This window comes from Schistocerca piceifrons, chromosome 1, assembly GCF_021461385.2.
Source record: "Schistocerca piceifrons isolate TAMUIC-IGC-003096 chromosome 1, iqSchPice1.1, whole genome shotgun sequence".
Lineage (NCBI taxonomy): Eukaryota > Metazoa > Arthropoda > Insecta > Orthoptera > Acrididae > Schistocerca > Schistocerca piceifrons.
Window position 1 is genome coordinate 1,231,045,550 of NC_060138.1, and position 27,017 is coordinate 1,231,072,566.

General features: G+C 43.0%; 4 protein-coding genes across 4 annotated transcripts; all 4 read right to left on the bottom strand.

Moving 5' to 3' along the window:
* Window positions 1-364: 364 nt before the first annotated feature.
* LOC124779785 (protein IWS1 homolog) lies at window positions 365-2,053 on the bottom strand. Its single transcript, XM_047253734.1, has 2 exons — window positions 1,909-2,053; window positions 365-1,809 (listed from the first exon to the last, which is right to left on the bottom strand). Exons 1-2 carry the CDS (start codon window positions 2,051-2,053, stop codon window positions 365-367), a joined length of 1,590 nt encoding a protein of 529 aa, XP_047109690.1.
* Window positions 2,054-3,088: 1,035 nt separating this feature from the next.
* On the bottom strand, window positions 3,089-4,777 carry LOC124779801 (protein IWS1 homolog). Its single transcript, XM_047253735.1, has 3 exons — window positions 4,633-4,777; window positions 4,314-4,533; window positions 3,089-4,265 (listed from the first exon to the last, which is right to left on the bottom strand). Exons 1-3 carry the CDS (start codon window positions 4,775-4,777, stop codon window positions 3,089-3,091), a joined length of 1,542 nt encoding a protein of 513 aa, XP_047109691.1.
* Window positions 4,778-4,801: 24 nt separating this feature from the next.
* Window positions 4,802-16,296, bottom strand: LOC124779817. Its single transcript, XM_047253737.1, has 2 exons — window positions 16,120-16,296; window positions 4,802-5,164 (listed from the first exon to the last, which is right to left on the bottom strand). Exons 1-2 carry the CDS (start codon window positions 16,294-16,296, stop codon window positions 4,802-4,804), a joined length of 540 nt encoding a protein of 179 aa, XP_047109693.1.
* Window positions 16,297-16,947: 651 nt separating this feature from the next.
* On the bottom strand, window positions 16,948-26,823 carry LOC124779833. The gene is made up of 12 exons (XM_047253738.1): window positions 26,701-26,823; window positions 26,397-26,585; window positions 26,162-26,350; window positions 25,538-26,116; window positions 22,211-25,475; window positions 21,248-21,618; window positions 19,921-21,201; window positions 19,063-19,875; window positions 18,211-19,017; window positions 17,977-18,087; window positions 17,509-17,930; window positions 16,948-17,419 (listed from the first exon to the last, which is right to left on the bottom strand). Exons 1-12 carry the CDS (start codon window positions 26,821-26,823, stop codon window positions 16,948-16,950), a joined length of 8,622 nt encoding a protein of 2,873 aa, XP_047109694.1.
* Between the last annotated feature and the right edge of the window lie 194 nt (window positions 26,824-27,017).

Below are 27,017 nucleotides of genomic sequence, written 5' to 3' on the forward strand. Positions count from 1 at the left end.
AGTCTGGTGGTGGCTCATCATCTATATCCAACTTCCTATTAGAGCGCTCATCAGCCCATTCTCTAATAGTTTCTACTGAGTCTGCTGGTGGCTCATCTATATGCAAATTCCCATTACAGCGCTGATCAGCCCATTCTCTAATAGTTTCTACTGAGTCTGGTGGTGGCTCATCATCTGTATCCATCTTCCCATTAGAGCGCTCATAAGCCCATTCTCTAATTGTTTCTACTGAGTATGCTGGTGGCTCATCATCTATATGCAACTTCCCATTTGAGCGCTCATCAGCCCATTCTCTAATAGTTTCTCCTGAGTTTGCTGGTGGCTCATCATCTATATCCATTTTCCCATTAGAACGCTCATCAGCTCATTCTCTAATAGCTTCTACTGAGTCTGGTGGTGGCTCATCATCTATATCCATCTTCCCATTAGAGCGCTCATCAGCCCATTCTCTAGTAGTTTCTACTGACTCTGCTGGTGGCTCATCATATTTATCCAACTTCTCATTAGAGCGCTCATCAGCCCATTCTCTAATAGCCTCTACTGAGTCTGGTGGTGGCTCATCATCTATATCCAAATTCCCATTAGAGCGCTCATCAGCCCATTCTCTAATTGTTTCTCCTGAGTGTGCTGTTGGCTCAACATCTATATCCAACTTCCCATTAGAACGCTCATCCGCCCAGTCTCTAACAGTTTCTTGTAAGCCTGCTGGTGGCTCATCATCTATATCGAACTTCCCATTAGAGCGCTCATCAGCCCATTCTGTAATAGTTTCTACTGAGTTCGGTGGTGGCTCATCATCTATATCCAACATCCCATTAGAGCGCTTATCAGCCCAGTCACTAATAGCTTCTACTGAGTTTGGTGGTAGCTCATCATCTATATCCAACTTCCCATTAGAGCGCTCATCAGCCCATTCTCTGATAGTTTCTACTGAGTCTGGTGGTGGCTCATCATCTATATCCAACTTCCCATTAGAGCGCTCATCAGCCCATTCTCTAATAGTTTCTACTGAGTGTGCTGTTGGCTCATCATCTATATCCAACTTCCCATTAGAACGCTCATCCGCCCAGTCTCTAACAGTTTCTAGTAAATCTGCTGGTGGCTCATCATCTATATCCAACTTCCCATTAGAGCGCTCATCAGCCCATTCTCTAATAGTTTCTACTGAGTCTGGTGGTGGCTCATCATCTATATCCAACTCCTCATTAGAGCGCTCATCAGCCCATTTTCTAGTAGTTTCTACTGAGTCTGCTGGTGGCTCATCATCTATATCCAACTTCTCATTAGAGCCCTCATCAGCCCATTCCCTAGTAGTTTCTACTGAGTCTGCTGGTGGCTCATCATATTTATCCAACTTCTCATTAGAGCGCTCATCAGACCATTCTCTAATAGCTTTTACTGAGCCTGGTGGTGGCTCATCATCTATATCCAACTTCCCATTAGAGCGTTCATCAGCCCATTCTCTAATAGTTTCTACCGAGTCTGCTGGCGGCTCATCATCTATATCCAACTTCTCATTAGAGCGCTCATCAGCCCATTCTCTAGTAGTTTCTACTGAGCCTGCTGGTGGCTCATCATCTATATCCAACTTCTCATTAGAGCGCTCATCAGCCCATTCTCTAGTAGTTTCTACTGAGTCTGCTGGTGGCTCATCATATTTATCCAACCTCTCATTAGAGCGCTCATCAGCCCATTCTCTAAGAGCTTCTACTGAGTCTGGTGGTGGCTCATCATCTATATCCAACTTCCTATTAGAGCGCTCATCAGACCATTCTCTAATAGTTTCTACTGAGTCTTCTGGTGGCTCATCTATATGCAAATTCCCATTACAGCGCTGATCAGCCCATTCTCTAATAGTTTCTACTGAGTCTGGTGGTGGCTATTCATCTGTATCCATCTTCCCATTACAGCGCTCATAAGCCCATTCTCTAATTGTTTCTACTGAGTATGCTGGTGGCTCATCATCTATATGCAACTTCCCATTAGAGCGCTCATCAGCCCATTCTCTAATAGTTTCTCCTGAGTTTGCTGGTGGCTCATCATCTATATCCATTTTCCCATTAGAGCGCTCATCAGCTCATTCTCTAATAGCTACTACTGAGTCTGGTGGTGGCTCATCATCTATATCCATCTTCCCATTAGAGCGCTCATCAGCCCATTCTCTAGTAGTTTCTACTGACTCTGCTGGTGGCTCATCATATTTATCCAACTTCTCATTAGAGCGCTCATCAGCCCATTCTCTAATAGCCTCTACTGAGTCTGGTGGTGGCTCATCATCTATATCCAACTTCCCATTAGAGCGCTCATCAGCCCATTCTCTAATAGTTTCTACTGAGTCTGCTGGTGGCTCATCTATGTCCAACTTCCCATTAGAGTGCTCATCAGCCCATTCTCTAATAGTTTGTACAGAGACTGGTGGTGGCTCATCATCTATATCCAACTTCTCACTAGAGTGCTCATCAGCTCATTCTCTAATAGTTTCTACTGAGTCTGTTGGTGGCTCATCACCTATATCGAACTTCCCATTAGAGCGCTCATCAGCCCATTCTCTAATAGTTTCTACTTAGTCTGCTGGTGGCTCATCATCTATATCCAACTTCCCATTAGAGCGCTCATCAGCCCATTCTCTAATAGTGTCTACTGAGTCTGCTGGTGTCTCATCACCTATACCCAACTTCCCATTAGAGCGCTCTTCAGCCCATTCTCTAATAGTTTCTACTGAGTCTGGTGGTGGCTCATCATCTATATCCAACTTCCCATTAGAGCGATCATCAACCCACTCTCTAATAGTTTCTACTGAGTCTGGTGGTGGCTCATCATCTATATCCAACTTCCGATTAGCGCGCACATCAGCCCATTCTGTAATTGTTTCTACTGATTCTGGTGGTGGCTCATCATCTGTATCCATCTTCCCATTAGAGCGCTCATAAGTCCATTCTCTAATTGTTTCTACTGAGTATGCTGGTGGCTCATCATCTATATGCAACTTCCCATTAGAGCGCTCATCAGCCCATTCTCTAATAGTTTCTCCTGAGTTTGCTGGTGGCTCATCATCTATATCCATTTTCCCATTAGAGCGCTCATCAGCTCATTCTCTAATAGCTTCTACTGAGTCTGGTGGTGGCTCATCATCTATATCCATCTTCCCATTAGAGCGCTCATCAGCCCATTCTCTAGTAGTTTCTACTGACTCTGCTGGTGGCTCATCATATTTATCCAACTTCTCATTAGAGCGCTCATCAGCCCATTCTCTAATAGCCTCTACTGAGTCTGGTGGTGGCTCATCATCTATATCCAAATTCCCATTAGAGCGCTCATCAGCCCATTCTCTAGTTGTTTCTCCTGAGTGTGCTGTTGGCTCAACATCTATATCCAACTTCCCATTAGAACGCTCATCCGCCCAGTCTCTAACAGTTTCTTGTAAGTCTGCTGGTGGCTCATCATCTATATCGAACTTCCCATTAGAGCGCTCATCAGCCCATTCTGTAATAGTTTCTACTGAGTTCGGTGGTGGCTCATCATCTATATCCAACATCCCATTAGAGCGCTTATCAGCCCAGTCTCTAATAGCTTCTACTGAGTTTGGTGGTAGCTCATCATCTATATCCAACTTCCCATTAGAGCGCTCATCAGCCCATTCTCTGATAGTTTCTACTGAGTCTGGTGGTGGCTCATCATCTATATCCAACTTCCCATTAGAGCGCTCATCAGCCCATTCTCTAATAGTTTCTACTGAGTGTGCTGTTGGCTCATCATCTATATCCAAATTCCCATTAGAACGCTCATCCGCCCAGTCTCTAACAGTTTCTAGTAAATCTGCTGGTGGCTTATCATCTATATCCAACTTCCCATTAGAGCGCTCATCAGCCCATTCTCTAATAGTTTCTACTGAGTCTGGTGGTGGCTCATCATCTATATCCAACTTCTCATTAGAGCGCTCATCAGCCCATTTTCTAGTAGTTTCTACTGAGTCTGCTGGTGGCTCATCATCTATATCCAACTTCTCATTAGAGCCCTCATCAGCCCATTCTCTAGTAGTTTCTACTGAGTCTGCTGGTGGCTCATCATATTTATCCAACTTCTCATTAGAGCGCTCATCAGACCATTCTCTAATAGCTTTTACTGAGTCTGGTGGTGGCTCATCATCTATATCCAACTTCCCATTAGAGCGTTCATCAGCCCATTCTCTAATAGTTTCTACCGAGTCTGCTGGCGGCTCATCATCTATATCCAACTTCTCATTAGAGCGCTCATCAGCCCATTCTCTAGTAGTTTCTACTGAGTCTGCTGGTTACTCATCATCTATATCCAACTTCTCATTAGAGCGCTCATCAGCCCATTCTCTAGTAGTTTCTACTGAGTCTGCTGGTGGCTCATCATATTTATCCAACCTCTCATTAGAGCGCTCATCAGCCCATTCTCTAAGAGCTTCTACTGAGTCTGGTGGTGGCTCATCATCTATATCCAACTTCCTATTAGAGCGCTCATCAGCCCATTCTCTAATAGTTTCTACTGAGTCTGCTGGTGGCTCATCTATATGCAAATTCCAATTACAGCGCTGATCAGCCCATTCTCTAATAGTTTCTACTGAGTCTGGTGGTGGCTATTCATCTGTATCCATCTTCCCATTACAGCGCTCATAAGCCCATTCTCTAATTGTTTCTACTGAGTATGCTGGTGGCTCATCATCTATATGCAACTTCCCATTAGAGCGCTCATCAGCCCATTCTCTAATAGTTTCTCCTGAGTTTGCTGGTGGCTCATCATCTATATCCATTTTCCCATTAGAGCGCTCATCAGCTCATTCTCTAATAGCTTCTACTGAGTCTGTTGGTGGCTCATCATCTATATCCATCTTCCCATTAGAGCGCTCATCAGCCCATTCTCTAGTAGTTTCTACTGACTCTGCTGGTGGCTCATCATATTTATCCAACTTCTCATTAGAGCGCTCATCAGCCCATTCTCTAATAGCCTCTACTGAGTCTGGTGGTGGCTCATCATCTATATCCAACTTCCCATTAGAGCGCTCATCAGCCCATTCTCTAATAGTTTCTACTGAGTCTGCTGGTGGCTCATCTATGTCCAACTTCCCATTAGAGTGCTCATCAGCCCATTCTCTAATAGTTTGTACAGAGACTGGTGGTGGCTCATCATCTATATCCAACTTCTCACTAGAGTGCTCATCAGCTCATTCTCTAATAGTTTCTACTGAGTCTGTTGGTGGCTCATTACCTATATCGAACTTCCCATTAGAGCGCTCATCAGCCCATTCTCTAATAGTTTCTACTTAGTCTGCTGGTGGCTCATCATCTATATCCAACTTCCCATTAGAGCGCTCATCAGCCCATTCTCTAATAGTGTCTACTGAGTCTGCTGGTGTCTCATCACCTATACCCAACTTCCCATTAGAGCGCTCTTCAGCCCATTCTCTAATAGTTTCTACTGAGTCTGGTGGTGGCTCATCATCTATATCCAACTTCCCATTAGAGCGATCATCAACCCACTCTCTAATAGTTTCTACTGAGTCTGGTGGGGGCTTGTAACCTCCCCCCTCACTTATCGACCTTAATGACAGTGAAAAATGAAACCGCGTGTACCTAATGGGAGTTTTGGAAAAGCAATCGTCACCGAAGTTAACCTGTCGGTAAAGAGGGAGGAAAGGGTTACATCTAAATGAAAGGAAATGTGCTAATGAAACTGGTGGAAATTAATTTTGAAAAGGGGTAAAGTTAATAAAGAAGGTAAATGTGCAGCCGTTACGTTAACAATTAACTAGCGGTAATTAGGTATTTGAGATTTGGGGGAAATCACGGTCGCCAGTCCTAAGGACAATTACTATAGTAACTGAAAAAGAAAGGTTATTACACATATAATTAACACTAGAAGCGTGGCAACTGAAGGTTGGCACGTGTAGTGTGAAAACTGAAAGTTTGTCAGAAGTAATAAATTTCGCTACACTCTGACTTAATTTAGCAAAAGAATTAATAACCGGAAAATCGAAAGTTAATTTAGTGACTGAAGTGAATAGTGAGCTTTCTTTCTGAAGCACATCGAAATTCAGTAAAATACGGTTAGTCTTGGACTACCTCAACAATCATTTCAAAAACTACTTGAATCTACGCAATTTAGAAATAAGATTTAACTTTGAACTTGAATTAAATGATTCTGAACTATTAACAATAGTAAAATTTAGTACGTACCAAGCTGAGCTGCAGTCACAGGTAAGCTAAAATACGGTAACAAAGCTCGCACTCTTAATTCGTGCTTGTGTAATCTGAATATTGTAGCCAGCTACTGAACTTTGAAATTAAAGCAGTGAAATCTAATTATATTATTTTAATGCTGGCGTTTGAATTTCAACGACACTCGGGTTCATTTCGGAAAAGGAAGGGACCCTGCTTGGCAATGCAATTGGGACAATGAGCAACAAAGGTTCATGCTAAGTTGCTGTAATTTTGCGAGGCAAATGGAACAATTTGAAAAGCTGAGGTCTGCCATACAGTTCTGAAACTTTACGTGCTTTTAGTCTTCCTTGTTGGTTGATTGAAGGTTTGAAGCCGTCGATCGAGGAGGTGGCGACAGTCACTCATTGTCGGCCGTCGCTGTTGCAGAAGCTGGATGTTGGCGCGCCTTCTTCTCGACACGGTCACCAGGCGAAACGGGCTCTTGATGTGCGCCAGCTAATGCTTCCCGTCCGCGACACCATGTCAGAAACTATCATCGCGAGTCGAGCGCAATTACATGCTGCCAAACCCCGAAAGCGCGGCAACTCGCGGGAGCGTCACACAACACCTGCTCCACTCGCTACTCCCGCCAGACCCTTACCGTTCTGCCCGCGCTCCACGCGGCAGAGTTAACACTACCAAAGATCCTACACACTTTGATTCTTCACACGACCTATCGATGTAATCGTTCGATAGCAGTTTTCCCTAGGCAAGACCCAGCGTAAAAATACAAATAATATTTACGAAACAAACCAATTATAGATCGACATAAGTGCATAAATATATATATATCCAAACAGTAAAGCAATTACAATATATAAAGAGACAGAAATGTCATATCTTGCGGTAGCAAAACAAGGAAAAAAATAATAGTACAATAGATGGAAATAGGAGGATATGCATTTCCGGCGTTACACGTGCCCCACATTGTCTGAGGATGTTCGTGTAACGTAAACAGACTCAGAAAATGTCCCAAAAAAGAAATAGCGGAAATGCATATGCTCAAAACATCAACAAAATTTAGCATTCGTCTAATTAAGCATAAATCAATTTTTAGACCATAATAATTGAGTGGAGACACTCCTAATCTTATTCCACTCTGTCATCTTGCACAAAATAAAACAGGTTGACAACATATTAAAATTCATAGAAAACATAGAAAATGGTTTAGCTATTCTAAAATTGTCAAAATTCCCAACAGTATCAAGAAATGGAATACTATTTACAAAATTAATCAGAGTACATGGTCATAAAAACAGGTAGATCAAAATACGCAAATTAATAATTAATTACATAGAATACACATTTTTACATAACCCTTTCATAATTAATATTCTCGTCATGGGAGTCCATTAAACGCTAAACAAGAAAATAATATACAGCAGATAAAATAAAACATAAATATTGACAGCAGAATCCTTTCACATCAGCTGTCCGGGAAGAAAAGCAACTCCACATTCCGTACTCGCGAGTACAAAGGATGCCGACAGCGGCACAAGAGCCAACAGCGGCACAAGAGCCGAGAGCGGCTCGCCTCGCCAGTATTGTTGCGCCCGCGTGTGCGGCACGCTTGATCTCACTCGCCCTTATGACGGCGTTTCCAGAACGTCCGTTTCACTGAATTCTTTAGGAAAAACTCACTCCCGAGTAATCTCAAGGAGTCCCTTAATACTATCACAGTGGATAACTCAACACTGTCCATCATCACACGCATGTACTAGCCTGAAACTTAAAACAGCGTCTAAGTACATCGGCAATGACTAGTAAATCACATATTTATGAAATCTTACAGCTATTTACAAAATCATATTTACATTCCTTAATCTACTGTGACTCAGCTGAAAACTTAAACTAGCAGCTTGGATTTTTCAGTTGATTAGATCATGATTAAATTGATTAAAATTAAATTGATTAATCAAAATTAATTACTTATTAATTACAACTTCTTTAATGACCTTGGTCAGTCAAAAGCATGGCAATCTAGCAAATCGTTAAATCTTACACTCTATTTTACATACTGTATAAATTACCCATTGTGTGGTATTAATCGATCCTAGGTTGGTACAATTTCAAATCTACTATATTTCGTATACCTAATAGCTTTCCAGAGCTTGGATACTCTAAGCAATAAGCATTTGTGTGAGGTATACCAATGACTTTATATGGTCCATTATAAACAAACTTAAATTTAGAGATTTCATTGTCTATCTCGCTCGATTTCTCATGAGCTTTTACAAGTACTAAGTCTCCGATCGCAAACTTAGCAAAACGCGCTTTAGCGTCATGACGACGTATGCGAGCATCGGCTTTAAGCTTCATTACTTCTCGCAAACGATCTTTTTTCACACCAATACTAATGTCAATCCGTGGAGGGAATTTGATTATCTCTTCCACTAAACTTTTACTTCTGTCATCCAACAGGATTTCCTCTGGAGAAAATCCCGTAGATTCATGTCTCAAGGTGTTCATAATTCTCTCAAATACTGCTACATATTTGCCCCATGCCCTATGGTTGTGATGGCAATAGGTACGGCACAGTCGGCCTAGCTCGCGCATATACCTCTTAGCGGGATTCCCAGCCGGACAATAAGCGGAAATATGGATCACCTCGACCCCATTACTTTCCATGCCTTCATTCCACAACTTAGAAGTAAATTGTGCCCCATTGTCTGATAGAATCGCCTTGGGCTTACCAATATGAACAAAATAATCGTTCACAAGCTTGCTATAGACCGCTTTGGCTGTAGCTTTCCTAATCGGGTATAGCTTGATGAACTTGGAAAAAGCTTCTAGCACTACTAAAATGTAGGCAAAGTTTCCTGATGACTTGGGCAAAGGTCCGTACAAGTCCACGCACAGTAATTCAAAGGTGTCGTTAGGCCTTATACTTTGCATAGGACCACGACTCGTACAGTTGGTAACCTTCACCTTCTGACATAAATCGCAAGTTTTCACTCTGTCAGTAACGCGTTTTAACATGTTGTTAAAATGCACTACTTCACACAGCTTTTCCGTACATTTCTTCGGTCCACAGTGACCATACGCCAAATGGTAGTAGTCTATTATTTCCGTGACGTATTTGGTGGGCCAGCATACCCGCCAAATATTACTATCTTCACCCTTACGTATGTACAAGATATGATCGTATATCTTGTAATACTTCCTTAATTTCTCTCCTTCTGGACTCTTTTCATCATATCGGGTTTTCACCATATTTAAACAACCATCCTCGTTCTGATGACGACGTAGATTCTTACAGATGTTCATTATTAATTTACGTCCCTCAACTTCTTTAAAATAGTACAGTTTGACCACTCCATCTGCCTCATCTTTCAATAGACCTTGATTAGACTCGGGCAACCGCGACAGCGCATCCGCTACGCAATTGTCGGTCCCTTTTACGTAACAGATGTCATAGTTAAATTGCTGTAAATACAACGACCACCTAGTCAGTCTTTCGTGAAGTAGTTTACAATCCTTCAGATAAGTGAGCGCCTTATGGTCCGTATGAATAATCACCTTACGGTCCCATAGGTAACCCTTGAACTTCTTGAATCCCCACACGATAGCGAGACACTCTTTCTCAGAAATCGTGTAGTTTCGCTCACTTTTTGATAAAGTTCGACTCGCGAACGCTATCGTCCGGTGTTCCTTATCCTCTCCTTTACCAACTTCTTGGAACAGTTCTATCCCCACCCCATAATTCGACGAATCCGTTCCCAGATGGAAGGGTAGCGATAAATCAGGATGAAATAGTATGTTAGATCTTAACAACTCGTCTTTTAATCTCTCGAAAGCGGCCTGACACCCGTCAGTCCACACAAACGGAACGTTTTTGCGTAAGAGGTTATTCAAATTTTCATCATTAAACACTTGTCCTTTTACAAATTTACGGTAAAATCCTGTGAGCCCTAGAAAACTTTTTAACTGTTTCCTAGACTTGGGTGGAGGACAATTCCTTATTGCCTCTAGTTTCTCTGGGTCTTTCGTAATACCAGCAGTGGTAATTACATGCCCTAAAAATTTCAGATCCTGCTTCACAAATTCGCATTTCTTTAGCTTTAGAGTCATTCCGCCACGGCGCAATGCTCTAAAAACTTCATCTAACAGGTCACAATGGTCATGCCAAGTGGCATTGGCCAACAATAGGTCGTCAACATATACAGTTAATCTTGAACTCAAAGCCGGTCCTAGCACTTTATCTAGGGCCCTGATGAATACGGACACAGATATATTAAGTCCAAACGGCAGTACTCTATACTGATAACACCTGCCCGCAAACAAGAAGGCGGTGTATGGCCTAGATTCTTCTTCGAGTTCTATTTGCCAGTAACTAGCCGTCAGATCGAGGCTAGTCATGAACTTAACGTCATGAAAACGTTGCAAAATCTCCTCCATACTCTCTGGTCTGTCTGTTTCACGTTGAACGGCCCTATTCAACGTGCGTGCGTCAATCACAATACGCACACTACCATCCCGTTTTGCTACAATGACCAAACCGTTATTGTATGGGCTTGTACTTCTTTCAATCACTCCCCATTCGATCATCTTATCTATCTCCCGTTGCACTGCTTCCTTTTTGGACAGAGGTATAGCATACGGTCTCACGAAGAACGGTTCGTGCGGAATTACGTGCAACTTGCATTTATATCCTTCCACAAGACCCGGTTTGTCTGAAAACACACTCTTATTCCTCATTATTACTTCATACAGGCCTCGTCTTTGTTCGTGTGTTACGTTTGACACACCGTCTACAATACTTTCCAATTCACTTTCTACACTATTGTCAATGCCGAGATTCCTCACATTACAGTAGTTCAAATTCATACCTACGTCAATACCATTCGGCCAGTTAACAATGTGTATAGGCTGGTATTGCCTATGCACACCGTCTCCTGCCTCGTCAAAACTAACTACTATTGTTTTATCTTGGGACGTACATGTCAAAGTTTTGCTTTCGCAGTTAATCACTGCACGGTACTTTAATAGCCAATCTAACCCGATAATTACTTCCGTAGTTAAGTCTGGCACGACGACAAACTCTTGTTCAAATCGTGCCCCACATATCTCGAAGTTGACAAAAATCTGTTTTGTGACCGGTTTACTGGCCTTCCCAGTAGCACCGATAATTTTCACTCCTGTTACTGGCATAACTACGATGCCGGGTCTGTCTTTCAGTAACTCAAATATTTTCCCAGATACAGCACTCAATTCTGCACCGGTGTCAATCAACACGTTTAGTTGTAGGTCGTGCATATTAGCAGACACTACTATCTGTCTACACTTTTCCTCGACTGTTTCTTTATTTTCCCACAGTAAATCCTCGTCTATATCCAGGTCATTCCAGGAAAAACCATCCGGCTTTGATCCTAAATCCGGTTTATCTGGCGGCTTTTTCAGCCTCTGTTCACATACAGTTTTAATTTCAACACGTTTGTCCTGAGGCTTAGTCTGTAGCTTCGCCTCCAATACCGAAACCTTTTCCTGTAACTCGTCAACTAGTGAGTGTTGCTTTGCTATCGATTCACTAATTGTCACCTTCGTTGATTCCTCTTTGGTCAGATTGATCTCATCTGCCAATCTACCTGGAGAAATGTGCCCAGTAGTATCTGCAATTACTTCCTCTGGATCTGCGCAACCCACACTGCTATCGTCTGACTGTATAATGTCAACTCTAACCTCATACACGCTGTAATCTATGTGCTTTTCTACCAATCGTGTCCGGCTATCACTAAAATTTTCGTAATCTTTCTCCTTAATACTCTCGCAATGTTTAAACTGGAGGTTTGCGTCGGATGGGTCGGCTACTTCTACCACTACAACTTTCGGTAAAGTCTGCCGGTTAGGGCCAGAACTTTCCGTTACTACTTCAACATTCAATTCCTGCGGGACGAAACACGACGCATCTTGCTCGTGCTCCCCTTTAACATCAACTATTTCTGGTAAAATCTGCCGGTTGGGGCCAGAACTTTCCATCACTTCACAAATACTATCTTCCTGTGGGACGAGACGCGGCAAATCCTGCCCGCGCTCCCTATAAACACTCCTCCCGTACAGGCCCCTATAATCTCTTAGTTCGTCGTATAAGCGACCGAACTGCCTTAACCAGACCTCATCCCTCTCTGCATCCCCTCGCTCGATGACGGACGTTTTATCCGACATCTGATCTTCTCTCAACAATTGCGAATCATTCTTAAACTCAATCTCCAGTTCCGCTGTGGGTATTACAGCTGCCACTTTATAATCGATTTCCGGAACACTACTTAAATTGTTCTCACTGACAGTGAATGTACTACCTACTGCCGTGTATACTGCTGATCTACTACTTGTGGGCGCACTCCTTTCTCTTAACACTAGCACACTCTCCCGCCGTTGATTATTCCATACGGAATTTTCATAACGGCGACACCTGGGTTTTCTCTTGTTATTGGGCCGCCAAAATTTCTCCACGCCCGCTCGGCCCCTCACCGGCGCGGCTAATGGTTTCCCTGTCTCGTCCCAGCAGATACGCTCCCCGGATGCTGCTGAGGCGGCTGATCACACCCTCTGGCGTTATTACTATTCTGTGAAGCCCGTATCACGTTAGTATGATACTGGTTTCTGTCATTCCTGTTATTATTTGCATTGTACCGATTGTTATTACGGTCCGAACCATTATTGTTATTGCTGCGGTATGCATTATTCCCATGGTTATCGTTGTTATGGTTGGGGTGGTACCCGTTGTTGTTACCACGGCCTCTACCGCTGTCGCGATTATTGCGCCAATAGTCCTCGTCCTCAACTCTTTCCAGGAAATCATTGATTGTCCTGTAATTGCTTCCTACGTAGCGTTTTGTATCATCTGGAAGCTTCTTGTAGAGTTCCCAGACTATTTCGGATTCCGTGCGGCGATCACGCAAATATTCCAACTTGCGGATCCAGCCCTCACAAAACTCCTTCATCGAGCCGCGCGAATTCGCATCGAAAGGCCTCGATACGACAAATTCGCGCCAGACACTTTGCTGCTTTTGCTCTGACCAGTATTCAGCCAGAAACAAATTTTTAAACTCGTCAAAAGTCAGGTTCGTAATGTTGAGGTTTAAGCCCCAACGCTTGGCATCACCAGCCAGCACATCAATAACCGCATTAATTTTTCTCTCATTAGTCCATGATCTGGGTAAAACTCTTTCACAATTTTTAATGAAATCCGTCGCGTGTATACCGCCTTTTTTCAAGGGGTCGAACCGCTCCTCTTTCGTCAACAACTCCGAACTATGTGCACAGATTGGCACATAGCTCTGTTTTTCGTCAAGTTTCTTTTCTAATTCCGACACTCTCGTAATTACTTGGCAAGTGGTTGTCGCAAGCGTTTCCACTTCCCTCTTTTTCTCTTCGCAGGTATTAGCCTGCTCCCTCACTTTAGTGTCTACTTCGGACACTAAAGCCTTTAAAGTTTCCACCTTCTGTTGATCCTCTTTTTTCACTAATTGAATTTGTTCCGTCACCTTATTCTCGATGATCGGAGCAACTGCTTCTCCTACACTTTTCTCGATTCTGCTAATTTCGGAATCAAAACGAGTATTTATGCTCGCAATTTCCGCCTGAACGCCTATCATTTCCTGTTTAAGATTACCGATTTCGGTATTAATTACAACAATATCTTCTTTGATTTTATCAACTTTTGCATTAACAACTCCAACATTGTTGTTAACAACATTAATAGCTTTGTTCTGATTGTCTAGCTTTCGTTCAATTTTTTCAGACTGAGCTTCTTGCTTGGCAGACAGAGCTATAATTTCTGCCGATTGACTCTTGATTTCATTAATCAAAACATTCAATAAATCAGTTAAATTCCCGGAAACTACCGGTTTCACTTCCGTAGCGGCTTCCTCTTTAATTGTCCCCCCGTATTCGTCATCAAGGGATTCAGATTTGATTTTCACTTCCGATTCCGAAACATTTTCTAAAGTTTGGAATTCCATTTCTGCCCTTTGTTGCGTTTCGGCGGTCGCGTCTTTCATGCTAGCCGCCTGCCCCTGAACAATGGGTACCGCGGTGCGCGTTTCCCACTGTTCGACCGATTGTTCCGTATCCAAGTCTACCAAATTTTGGTAATTGTTGCCTTCACTCATTTTAATAATTTTCAATATAAATGCCAAACCTCAAATATAATTAGGATTACTCCCACTACTTATTCTCACTGACGTAACGGCCTGTACGTAACCAGTACTTTGTTACGAGATTTGCACAATGCAAAATTCGTGTCCAGAACAACCTCAAATCCGAAGATTGTCCTGTCACCAGGTCGCCACGTGTAACCTCCCCCCTCACTTATCGACCTTAATGACAGTGAAAAATGAAACCGCGTGTACCTAATGGGAGTTTTGGAAAAGCAATCGTCACCGAAGTTAACCTGTCGGTAAAGAGGGAGGAAAGGGTTACATCTAAATGAAAGGAAATGTGCTAATGAAACTGGTGGAAATTAATTTTGAAAAGGGGTAAAGTTAATAAAGAAGGTAAATGTGCAGCCGTTACGTTAACAATTAACTAGCGGTAATTAGGTATTTGAGATTTGGGGGAAATCACGGTCGCCAGTCCTAAGGACAATTACTATAGTAACTGAAAAAGAAAGGTTATTACACATATAATTAACACTAGAAGCGTGGCAACTGAAGGTTGGCACGTGTAGTGTGAAAACTGAAAGTTTGTCAGAAGTAATAAATTTCGCTACACTCTGACTTAATTTAGCAAAAGAATTAATAACCGGAAAATCGAAAGTTAATTTAGTGACTGAAGTGAATAGTGAGCTTTCTTTCTGAAGCACATCGAAATTCAGTAAAATACGGTTAGTCTTGGACTACCTCAACAATCATTTCAAAAACTACTTGAATCTACGCAATTTAGAAATAAGATTTAACTTTGAACTTGAATTAAATGATTCTGAACTATTAACAATAGTAAAATTTAGTACGTACCAAGCTGAGCTGCAGTCACAGGTAAGCTAAAATACGGTAACAAAGCTCGCACTCTTAATTCGTGCTTGTGTAATCTGAATATTGTAGCCAGCTACTGAACTTTGAAATTAAAGCAGTGAAATCTAATTATATTATTTTAATGCTGGCGTTTGAATTTCAACGACACTCGGGTTCATTTCGGAAAAGGAAGGGACCCTGCTTGGCAATGCAATTGGGACAATGAGCAACAAAGGTTCATGCTAAGTTGCTGTAATTTTGCGAGGCAAATGGAACAATTTGAAAAGCTGAGGTCTGCCATACAGTTCTGAAACTTTACGTGCTTTTAGTCTTCCTTGTTGGTTGATTGAAGGTTTGAAGCCGTCGATCGAGGAGGTGGCGACAGTCACTCATTGTCGGCCGTCGCTGTTGCAGAAGCTGGATGTTGGCGCGCCTTCTTCTCGACACGGTCACCAGGCGAAACGGGCTCTTGATGTGCGCCAGCTAATGCTTCCCGTCCGCGACACCATGTCAGAAACTATCATCGCGAGTCGAGCGCAATTACATGCTGCCAAACCCCGAAAGCGCGGCAACTCGCGGGAGCGTCACACAACACCTGCTCCACTCGCTACTCCCGCCAGACCCTTACCGTTCTGCCCGCGCTCCACGCGGCAGAGTTAACACTACCAAAGATCCTACACACTTTGATTCTTCACACGACCTATCGATGTAATCGTTCGATAGCAGTTTTCCCTAGGCAAGACCCAGCGTAAAAATACAAATAATATTTACGAAACAAACCAATTATAGATCGACATAAGTGCATAAATATATATATATATCCAAACAGTAAAGCAATTACAATATATAAAGAGACAGAAATGTCATATCTTGCGGTAGCAAAACAAGGAAAAAAATAATAGTACAATAGATGGAAATAGGAGGATATGCATTTCCGGCGTTACAGGCTCATCATCTATATCCAACTTCCCATTAGCGCGCACATCTGCCCATTCTGTAATTGTTTCTACTAATTCTGGTGGTGGCTCATCATCTATATCCAACTTCCCATTAGAGCGCTTATCAGCCCATTCTCTAATAGTTTCTACTGAGTTTGCTGGTGGCTCATCATCTATTACCATCTTCCCATTAGAGCGCTCATCAGCCCATTCTCTAATAGCTTCTACTGAGTGTGCTGTTGGCTCATCATCTATATCCAACTTCCCATTAGAATGCTCATCAGCCCATTCTCTAATAGCTTCTACTGAGTCTGCGTGTGGTTCATCATCTATATTCAACTTCTCATTAGAGCGGTCATCAGCCCATTCTCTAATAGTTTCTACTTAGTCTGCTGGTGGCTCATCATCTATATCCAACTTCCCATCAGAGCGCTCATCAGCCCATTCTCTAATAGTTTCTACTGAGTCTGCTGGTGTCTCATCACCTATACCCAACTTCCCATTAGAGCGCTCTTCAGCCCATTCTCTAATAGCTTCTACTGAGTCTGGTGGTGGCTCATCATCTATATCCAACTTCCCATTAGAGCGATCATCAACACACTCTCTAATAGTTTCTACTGAGTCTCGTGGTGGCTCATCATCTATATCCAACTTCCCATTAGCGCGCACATCAGCCCATTCTGTAATTGTTTCTACTGATTCTGGTGGTGGCTCATCATCTATATCCAACTTCCCATTAGAGCGCTTATCAGCCCATTCTCTAATAGTTTCTACTGAGTTTGCTGGTGGCTCATCATCTATTACCATCTTCCCATTAGAGCGCTCATCAGCCCATTATCTAATAGTTTCTACTGAGTGTGCTGTTGGCTCATCATCTATATCCAACTTCCCATTAGAATGCTCATCAGCCCACTCTCTAATAGTTTCTACTGAGTCTGGTGGTGGCTCATCATCTATATCGAACTTCCCATTAGCGCGCTCATCAGCCCATTCTGTAATAGTTTCTACTGATTCTGGTGGTAGCTCATCATCTATATCCAACTTCCCATTAGAGCGCTCATCAGCCCATTCTCTAATAGTTTCTACTGAGTTTGCTGGTGGCTCATCATCTATATCCATCTTCCCATGAGAGCACTCATCAGCCCATTCTCTAATAGTTTCTACTGAGTGTGCTGTTGGCTCATCATCTATATCCAACTTCACATTAGAATGATCATCAGCCCAGTCTCTAATAGTTTCTAATAAGTCTGCTGGTGGCTCATCATCTATATCCAACTTCCCATTAGAGCGCTCATCAGCCCATTCTCTAATAATTTCTACTGATTCTGCTGGTGGCTCATCTATATCACACTTCCCATTATAGTGCACATCAGCCCATTCTCTAATAGTTTCTACTGAGTCTTGTGGTGGCCATCATCTATATCCAACTTCCCATTAGAGCGCTCATCAGCCCATTCTCTAATAGTTTCTACTGAGTCTGGTGGTGGCTCATCATCTACATCCAACTTCTCATTAGAGCGCTCATCAGCCCATTCTCTAATAGTTTCTATTGAGTCTGCAGGTGGTTCATCATCTATATCCAACTTCTCATTAGAGCGCTCATCAGCCCATTCTCTAATAGTTTCTACTGAGTCTGGGGGTGGCTCATCATCTATATCCAACTTCCCATTAGAGCACTCATCAGCCCATTCTCTAATAGTTGCTACTGAGTCTGGTGGTGACTCATCATCTATATCCAACTTCTCATTAGAGCGCTCATCAGCCCACTCTCTAATAGTTTCTACTGAGTCTGGTGGTGGCTCATTATCTATATTCAACTTCTCATTAAAGCGCCCATCAAACCCATTCTCTAATAGTTTCTACTGAGTCTGGTGGTGGCTCATCATCTATATCTAACATCTCATTAGAGCGCTTATCAGACCATTCTCTAATAGTTTCTACTGAGTCTGCTGGTGGTTCATCATCTATATCCAACTTCTCATTAAGCGCTCATCAGCCCATTCTCTAATAGTTTCTACTGAGTCTGGTGGTGGCTCATCATCTATATCCAACTTCTTATTAGAGTGCTCATCAGCCAATTCTCTAATAGGTTTCTACTGAGTCTGGTGGTGGCTCATCACCTATATCCAACTTCCTATTAGAGCGCTCATCAGCCCATTCTCTAATAGTTTCTACTGAGTCTGCTGGTGGCTCATCTATATCCAAATTCTCATTACAGCGCTCATCAGCCCATTCTCTAATAGTTTCTACTGAGTCTGCTGGTGGCTCATCACCTATATCCAACTTCCCATTAGAGTGCTCATCAGCCCATTCTCTAATAGTTTCTACTGAGTCTCGTGGTGGCTCATCATCTATATCCAACTTCCCATTAGAGCGCTCATCAGCCCACTCTCTAATAGTTTCTACTGAGTCTGGTGGTGGCTCATCATCTATATCCAACTTCCCATTAGAGCGCTCATCAGCCCACTCTCTAATAGTTTCTACTGAGTCTGGTGGTGGCTCATCATCTATATCCAACTTCCTATTAGAGCGCTCATCAGCCCATTCTGTAATAGTTTCTACTGAGTCTGCTGGTGGCTCATCATCTATATCCATCTTCCCATTAGAGCGCTTATCAGCCCATTCTCTAATAGTTTCTACTGAGTGTGCTGTTGGGTCATCATCTATATCCAACTTCCCATTAGAACGCTCATCAGCCCAGTCCCTAATAGTTTCTAGTAAGTCTGCTGGTGGCTCATCATCTATATCCAACTTCCCATTAGAGCGCTCATCAGCCCATTCTCTAATTGTTTCTAGTGAGTCTGCTGGTGGCTCATCTATATCCAACTTCCCATTAGAGTGCACATCAGCCCATTCTCTAATAGTTTCTACTGAGTCTAGTGGTGGCTCATCATCTATATCCAACTTCCCATTAGAGCGCTCATCAGCTCATTCTCTAATAGTTTCTACTGAGTCTGGTGGTGGCTCATCATCTATATCCAACTTCACATTGGAGCGCTCATCAGCCCATTCTCTAATAGTTTCCACTGAGTCTGCTGGTGGTTCATCATCTATATCCAACTTTTCATTAGAGCGCTCATCAGCCCATTCTCTAATAGTTTCTACTGAGTCTGCCGGTGGCTCATTATCTATATCCAAATTCTCATCAGGGCGCTCATCATCCCATTCTCTAATAGTTTCTACTAAGTCTGGTGGTGGCTCATCATCTGTATCCAACTTCTCATTAGAGCGCTCGTCAGCCCATTCTCTAATAGTTTCTACTGAGTCTGCTGGTGGTTCATCATCTATATCCAACTTCTCATCAGAGCACTCATCAGCCCATTCTCTAATAGTTTGTACTGAGTCTGGTGGTGGCTCATCATCTATATCCAACTTCTCATTAGCACGCTCATCAACCAATTCTCTAATAGTTCCTACTGAGTCTGGTGGTGGCTCATCATCTATATCTAACTTCCCATTAGAGCGCTCATCACCCCATTCTCTAATAGTTTCTACTGAGTCTGGTGGTGGCTCATCATCTATATCCAACTTCCCATTAGAGCGCTCATCAGCCCATTCTCTAATAGTTTCTACTGAGTCTGCTGATGGTTCATTATGAATATCCAACTTCTTATTAGAGCGCTCTTCAGCCCATTCTCTAATAGTTTCTACTGAGTCTGCTGGTGGCTCATCATCTATATCCAACTTCTCATTAGAGCGCTCATCAGCCCATTCTCTAATAGTTTCTACTGATTCTGCTGGTGGATCATCGCCTATATCCAGCTTCTCATTAGAGTGCTCATCAGCTCATACTCTAATAGTTTCTACTGAGTCTGCCGGTGGCTCATTATCTATATCCAAATTCTCATCAGGCCGCTCATCATCCCATTCTCTAATAGTTTCTACTGAGTCTGGTGGTGGCTCATCATCTATATCCAACTTCTCATTAGAGCACTCGTCAGCCCATTCTCTAATAGTTTCTACTGAGTCTGGTGGTGGCTCATCATCTATATCCAACTTCTCATTAGAGCACTCATCAGCCCATTCGCTAATAGTTTCTACTGAGTCAGGTGGTGGCTCATCATCTATATCCAACTTCCCATTAGAGCGCTCATCAGCCCATTCTCTAATAGTTTCTACTGAGTCTGCTGGTGGCTCATCATCTATATCCAACTTCTCATTAGAGCACTCATCAGCCCATTCTCCAATAGTTTCTACTGAGTCTGCCGGTGGCTCATCATTTATATCCAACTTCCCATTAGAGCGCTCATCAGCCCATTCTCTAATAGTTTCTACTGAGTCTGTCGGTGGCTCATCATCTATATCCAACTTCCCATTACAGCGCTCATCAGCCCATTCTCTAATAGTTTCTACTGAGTCTGTTGGTGGCTCATCATCTATATCCAACTTCCCATTAGAGCGCTCATCAGTCCATTCTGTAATAGTTTCTACTGAGTCTGGAGGTGGCTCATCATCTATATCCAACTTCCCATTAATGCACTCATCAGCCCATTCTCTAATAGTTTCTACCGAGTCTGGTGGTGGCTCATCATCTATATCCAACTTCTCATTAGAGCGCTCATCAGCCCATTCTGTAATAGTTTCTACTGAGTCTGCTGGTGGCTCATCATCTATATCCAACTTCTCATTAGAGCGCTCATCAGCCCATTCTCTAATAGTTTCTACTGAGTCTGCTGGTGGATCATCATCTATATCCAACTTCTCATTAGAGTGCTCATCAGCCCATTCTCTAATAGTTTCTACTGAGTCTGCCGGTGGCTCATTATCTATTACCAACTTCTCATTAGAGCGCACATCAGCCCATTCTCTAATAGTTTCTACTGAGTCTGCTGGTGGTTCATCATCTATATCCAACTTCTCATTAGAGCGCTCATCAGCCCATCCTCTAATAGTTTCTACTGAGTCTGGTGGTGGGTCATCATCTATATCCAACTTCTCATTAGAGCGCTCATCAGCCCATTCTCTAACAGTTTCTACTGAGTGTGCCGGTGGCTCATCATCTATATCCAACTTCCCATTAGAGCGCTCATCAGCCCATTTTCTAATAGTTTCTACTGAGTCTGGTGGTGGCTCATCATCTATATCCAACTTCTTATTAGAGTGCTCATCAGCCAATTCTCTAATAGGTTTCTACTGAGTCTGGTGGCGGCTCGTCATCTATATCCAACTTCCTGTTAGAGCGCTCATCAGCCCATTCTCTAATAGTTTCTACTGAGTCTGCTGGTGGCTCATCTATATCCAACTTCTCATTAGAGCGCTCATCAGCCCATTCTCTAATAGTTTCTACTGAGTCTGCTGGTGGCTCATCAGCTATATCCAACTTCCCATTAGAGTGCTCATCAGCCCATTCTCTAATAGTTTCTACTGAGTCTCGTGGTGGCTCATCATCTATATCCAACTTCCCATTAGAGCGCTCATCAGCCCACTCTCTAATAGTTTCTACTGAGTCTGGTGGTGGCTCATCATCTATATCCAACTTCCCATTAGAGCGCTCATCAGCCCATTCTGTAATAGTTTCTACTGAGTCAGCTGGTGGCTCATCATCTATATCTTACTTCCCATTAGAGCGCTCATCAGCTGATTCTCTCATAGTTTCTACTGAGTTTGCTGGTGGCTCATCATCTATATCCATCTTCCCATTAGAGCGCTTATCAGCACATTCTCTAATAATTTCAACTGAGTGTGCTGTTGGGTCATCATCTATATCCAACTTCCCATTAGAACGCTCATCAGCCCAGTCCCTAATAGTTTCTAGTAAGTCTGCTGTGGCTCATCATCTATATCCAACTTCCCATTAGAGCGCTCATCAGCCCATTCTCTAATTGTTTCTAGTGAGTCTGCTGGTGGCTCATCTATATCCAGCTTCCCATTAGAGTGCACATCAGCCCATTCTCTAATAGTTTCTACTGAGTCTAGTGGTGGCTCATCATCTATATCCAACTTCCCATTAGAGCGCTCATCAGCTCATTCTCTAATAGTTTCTACTGAGTCTGGTGGTGGCTCATCATCTATATCCAACTTCACATTAGAGCGATCATCAGCCCATTCTCTAATAGTTTCTACTGAGTCTGCTGGTGGTTCATCATCTATATCCAACTTTTCATTAGAGCGCTCATCAGCCCATCAGCCCATTCTCTAATAGTTTCTACTGAGTCTGCCGGTGGCTCATTGTCTATATCCAAATTCTCATCAGGGCGCTCATCATCCCATTCTCTAATAGTTTCTACTGAGTCTGGTGGTGGCTCATCATCTATATCCAACTTCTCATTAGAGTGCTCGTCAGCCCATTCTCTAATAGTTTCTACTGAGTCTACTGGTGGTTCATCATCTATATCCAACTTCTCATTAGAGCACTCATCAGCCCATTCTCTAATAGTTTGTACTGAGTCTGGTGGTGGCTCATCATCTATATCCAACTTCTCATTAGCACGCTCATCAACCAATTCTCTAATAGTTCCTACTGAGTCTGGTGGTGGCTCATCATCTATATCCAACTTCCCATTAGAGCGCCCATCACCCCATTCTCTAATAGTTTCTACTGAGTCTGGTGGTGGCTCATCATCTATATCCAACTTCCCATTAGAGCGCTCATCAGCCCATTCTCTAATAGTTTCTACTGAGTCTGCTGATGGTTCATCATGAATATCCAACTTCTTATTAGAGCGCTCTTCAGCCCATTCTCTAATAGTTTCTACTGAGTCTGCTGGGGGCTCATCATCTATATAAAAATTCTCATTAGAGCGCTCATCAGCCCATTCTCTAATAGTTTCTACTGAGTCTGCTGGTGGATCATCACCTATATCCAGCTTCTCATTAGAGTGCTCATCATCCCATACTCTAATAGTTTCTACTGAGTCTGCCGGTGGCTCATTATCTATATCCAAATTCTCATCAGGCCGCACATCATCCCATTCTCTAATAGTTTCTACTGAGTCTGGTGGTGGCTCATCATCTATATCCAACTTCTCATTAGAGCGCTCGTCAGCCCATTCTCTAATAGTTTCTACTGAGTCTGGTGGTGGCTCATCATCTATATCCAACTTCTCATTAGAGCACTCATCAGCCCATTCGCTAATAGTTTCTGCTGAGTCTGCTGGTGGCTCATCATCTATAACCAACTTCCCATTAGAGCGCTCATCAGCCCAGTCTCTAATTGTTTCTACTGAGGCTGCCGGTGGCTCATCATCAATATCCAACATCCCATTAGAGCGCTCATCAGCCCATTCTCTAATAGTTTCTACTGAGTCTGCTGGTGGCTCATCATCTATATCCAACTTCTCATTAGAGCGCTCATCATCCCATGCTCCAATAGTTTCTACTGAGTCTGCTGGTGGCTCATCATCTATATCCAACTTCTCATTAGAGCACTCATCAGCCCATTCTCCAATAGTTTCTACTGAGTCTGCCGGTGGCTCATCATCTATATCCAACTTCCCATTAGAGCGCTCATCAGCCCATTCTCTAATAGTTTCTACTGAGTCTGGTGGTGGCTCATCATCTATATCCAACTTCCCATTAGAGCGCTCATCAGCCCATTCTCTAATAGTTTCCACTGAGTCTGGAGGTAGCTCATCATCTATATCCAACTTCCCATTAGAGCACTCACCAGCCCATTCTCTAATAGTTTCTACTGAGTCTGGTGGTGGCTCATCATCTATATCCAACTTCTCATTAGAGCGCTCATCAGCCCATTCTCTAATAGTTTCTACTGAGTCTGCTGGTGGCTCATCATCTATATCCAACTTCTCATTAGAGCGCTCATCAGCCCATTCTCTAATAGTTTCTACTGAGTCTGCTGGTGGATCATCATCTATATCCAACTTCTCATTAGAGCGCTCGTCACCCCATTCTCTAATAGTTTCTACTGAGTCTGGTGGTGGCTCATCATCTATATCCAACTTCTCATTAGAGCACTCATCAGCCCATTCGCTAATAGTTTCTGCTGAGTCTGCTGGTGGCTCATCATCTATAACCAACTTCCCATTAGAGCGCTCATCAGCCCATTCTCTAATTGTTTCTACTGAGCCTGCCGGTGGCTCATCATCAATATCCAACATCCCATTAGAGCGCTCATCAGCCCATTCTCTAATAGTTTCTACTGAGTCTGCTGGTGGCTCATCATCTATATCCAACTTCTCATTAGAGCGCTCATCATCCCATGCTCCAATAGTTTCTACTGAGTCTGCTGGTGGCTCATCATCTATATCCAACTTCTCATTAGAGCACTCATCAGCCCATTCTCCAATAGTTTCTACTGAGTCTGCCGGTGGCTCATCATCTATATCCAACTTCCCATTAGAGCGCTCATCAGCCCATTCTCTAATAGTTTCTACTGAGTCTGGTGGTGGCTCATCATCTATATCCAACTTCCCATTAGAGCGCTCATCAGCCCATTCTCTAATAGTTTCCACTGAGTCTGGAGGTAGCTCATCATCTATATCCAACTTCCCATTAGAGCACTCACCAGCCCATTCTCTAATAGTTTCTACTGAGTCTGGTGGTGGCTCATCATCTATATCCAACTTCTCATTAGAGCGCTCATCAGCCCATTCTCTAATAGTTTCTACTGAGTCTGCTGGTGGCTCATCATCTATATCCAACTTCTCATTAGAGCGCTCATCAGCCCATTCTCTAATAGTTTCTACTGAGTCTGCTGGTGGATCATCATCTATATCCAACTTCTCATTAGAGTGCTCATCAGCCCATTCTCTAATAGTTTCTACTGAGTCTGCCGGTGGCTCATTATCTATTACCAACTTCTCATTAGAGCGCACATCAGCCCATTCTCTAATAGTTTCTACTGAGTCTGCCAGTGGCTCATCTTCTATATCCATTTTCCCATTAGAGCGCTCATCAGCCCATTCTCTAATAGTTTCTACTGAGACTGCTGGTGGCTCATCATCTATATCCAACTTCTCATTAGAGCGCTCATCAGCCCATTCTCTAATAGTTTCTACTGAGTCTGGTGGTGGCTCATAATTTATTTCCAACTTCTCATTAGAGCGCTGATCAGCCCATTCTCTAATAGTTTCTACTGAGTCTGCCGGTGTCTCATCATCTATATCCAACTTCCCATTAGAGCGCCCATCAGCCCATTCTCTAATAGTTTCTACTGAGTCTGCCGGTGGATCATCATCTATATCCAACTTCACATTAGAGTGCTCATCAGCCCATTCTCTAATAGTTTCTGCTGAGTCTGCCGGTGGCTCATTATCTATATCCAACTTCTCATTAGAGCGCTCATCAGCCCATTCTCTAATAGTTTCTACTGAGTCTGCTGGTGGTTCATCATCTATATCCAACTTCCCATTAGAGCGCTCATCAGCCCATTCTCTAATAGTTTCTACTGTGTCTGGTGGTGGCTATCATCTATATCCAACATCTCATTAGAGCGCTCATCAGCCCATTCTCTAATAGTTTCTACTGAGTCTGCTGGTAGCTCATCATCTATATCCAACTTCCCATTAGAGCGCTCATCAGCCCATTCTCTAATAGTTTCTACTGAGTCTGCCGGTGGCTCATCATCTATATCCAACTTCCCATTAGAGCGCTCATCAGTCCATTCTCTAATAGTTTCTACTGAGACTGGTGATGGCTCATCATCTATATCTAACTTCCCATTAGAGCGCTCATCAGCCAATTCTCTAATAGTTTCTACTGAGTCTGGTGGTGGCTCATCATCTAAATCCAACTTCTCATTAGAACGCTCATCAGCAAATTCTCTAATAGATTCTCCTGAGTCTGGTGGTGGCTCATCATCTATATAGAACTTCTCATTAGAGCTCTCATCAGCCCATTCTCTAATAGTTTCTACTGATTCTGTCGGTGGCTCATCATCTATATGCAACTTCCCATTAGAGCGCTCATCAGCCCATTCTCTAATAGTTTCTACTGAGTCTGCCGGTGGCTCATCATCTATATCCAACTTCCCATTAGAGCGCTCATCAGCCCATTCTCTAATAGTTTCTACTGAGTCTGGTGGTGGCTCATCATCTATATCCAACTTCTCATTAGAGCACCCATCAGCTCATTCTCTAATAGTTTCTACTGAGTCTGCCGGTGGCTCATCATCTATATCCAACTTCGCATTAGAGCGCTCATCAGCCCATTCTCTAATAGTTTCTACTGAGTCTGCTGGTGGCTCATCATCTATATCCAACTTCTCATTAGAGCGCTCATCGGCCCATTCTCTAATAGTTTCTACTGAGTCTGCTGGTGGATCATCATCTATAACCAACTTCTCAATAAGAGTGCTCATCAGCCCATTCTCTAATAGTTTCTACTGAGTCTGCCGGTGGCTCATTGTCGATATCCAACTTCTCATTAGAGCGCTCATCAGTCCATTGTCTAATAGTTTCCACTGAGTCTGCTGGTGGTTCATCATCTATATCCAACTTCTTATTAGAGCGCTCATCAGCCCATTCTCTAATAGTTTCTACTGAGTCTGGTGGTGGCTCATCATCTATATCCAACTTCTCATTAGAGCGCTCATCAGCCCATTCTCTAATAGTTTCTACTTAGTCTGCCGGTGGCTCATCATTTTATATCCAACTTCCCATTAGAGCGCTCATCAGCACATTCTCTAACAATTCCAACTGAGTCTGCCGGTGGCTCATCATCTATATCCAACATCCCATTAGAGCGCTCATCAGCCCATTCTCTAATAGTTCCTACTGAGTCTCGTGGTGGCTCATCATCTATATCCAACATCCCATTAGAGCGCTCATCAGCCCATTTTCCAATAGTTTCTACTGAGTCTGCCGGTGGCTCATCATCTATATCTAACTTCCCATTAGAGCGCTCATCAGCCTATTCTCTAATAGTTTCTACTGAGTCTGCCGGTGGCTCATCATCTATATCCAACTTCCCATTAGAGCGCTCATCAGCCCATTCTCTAATAGTTT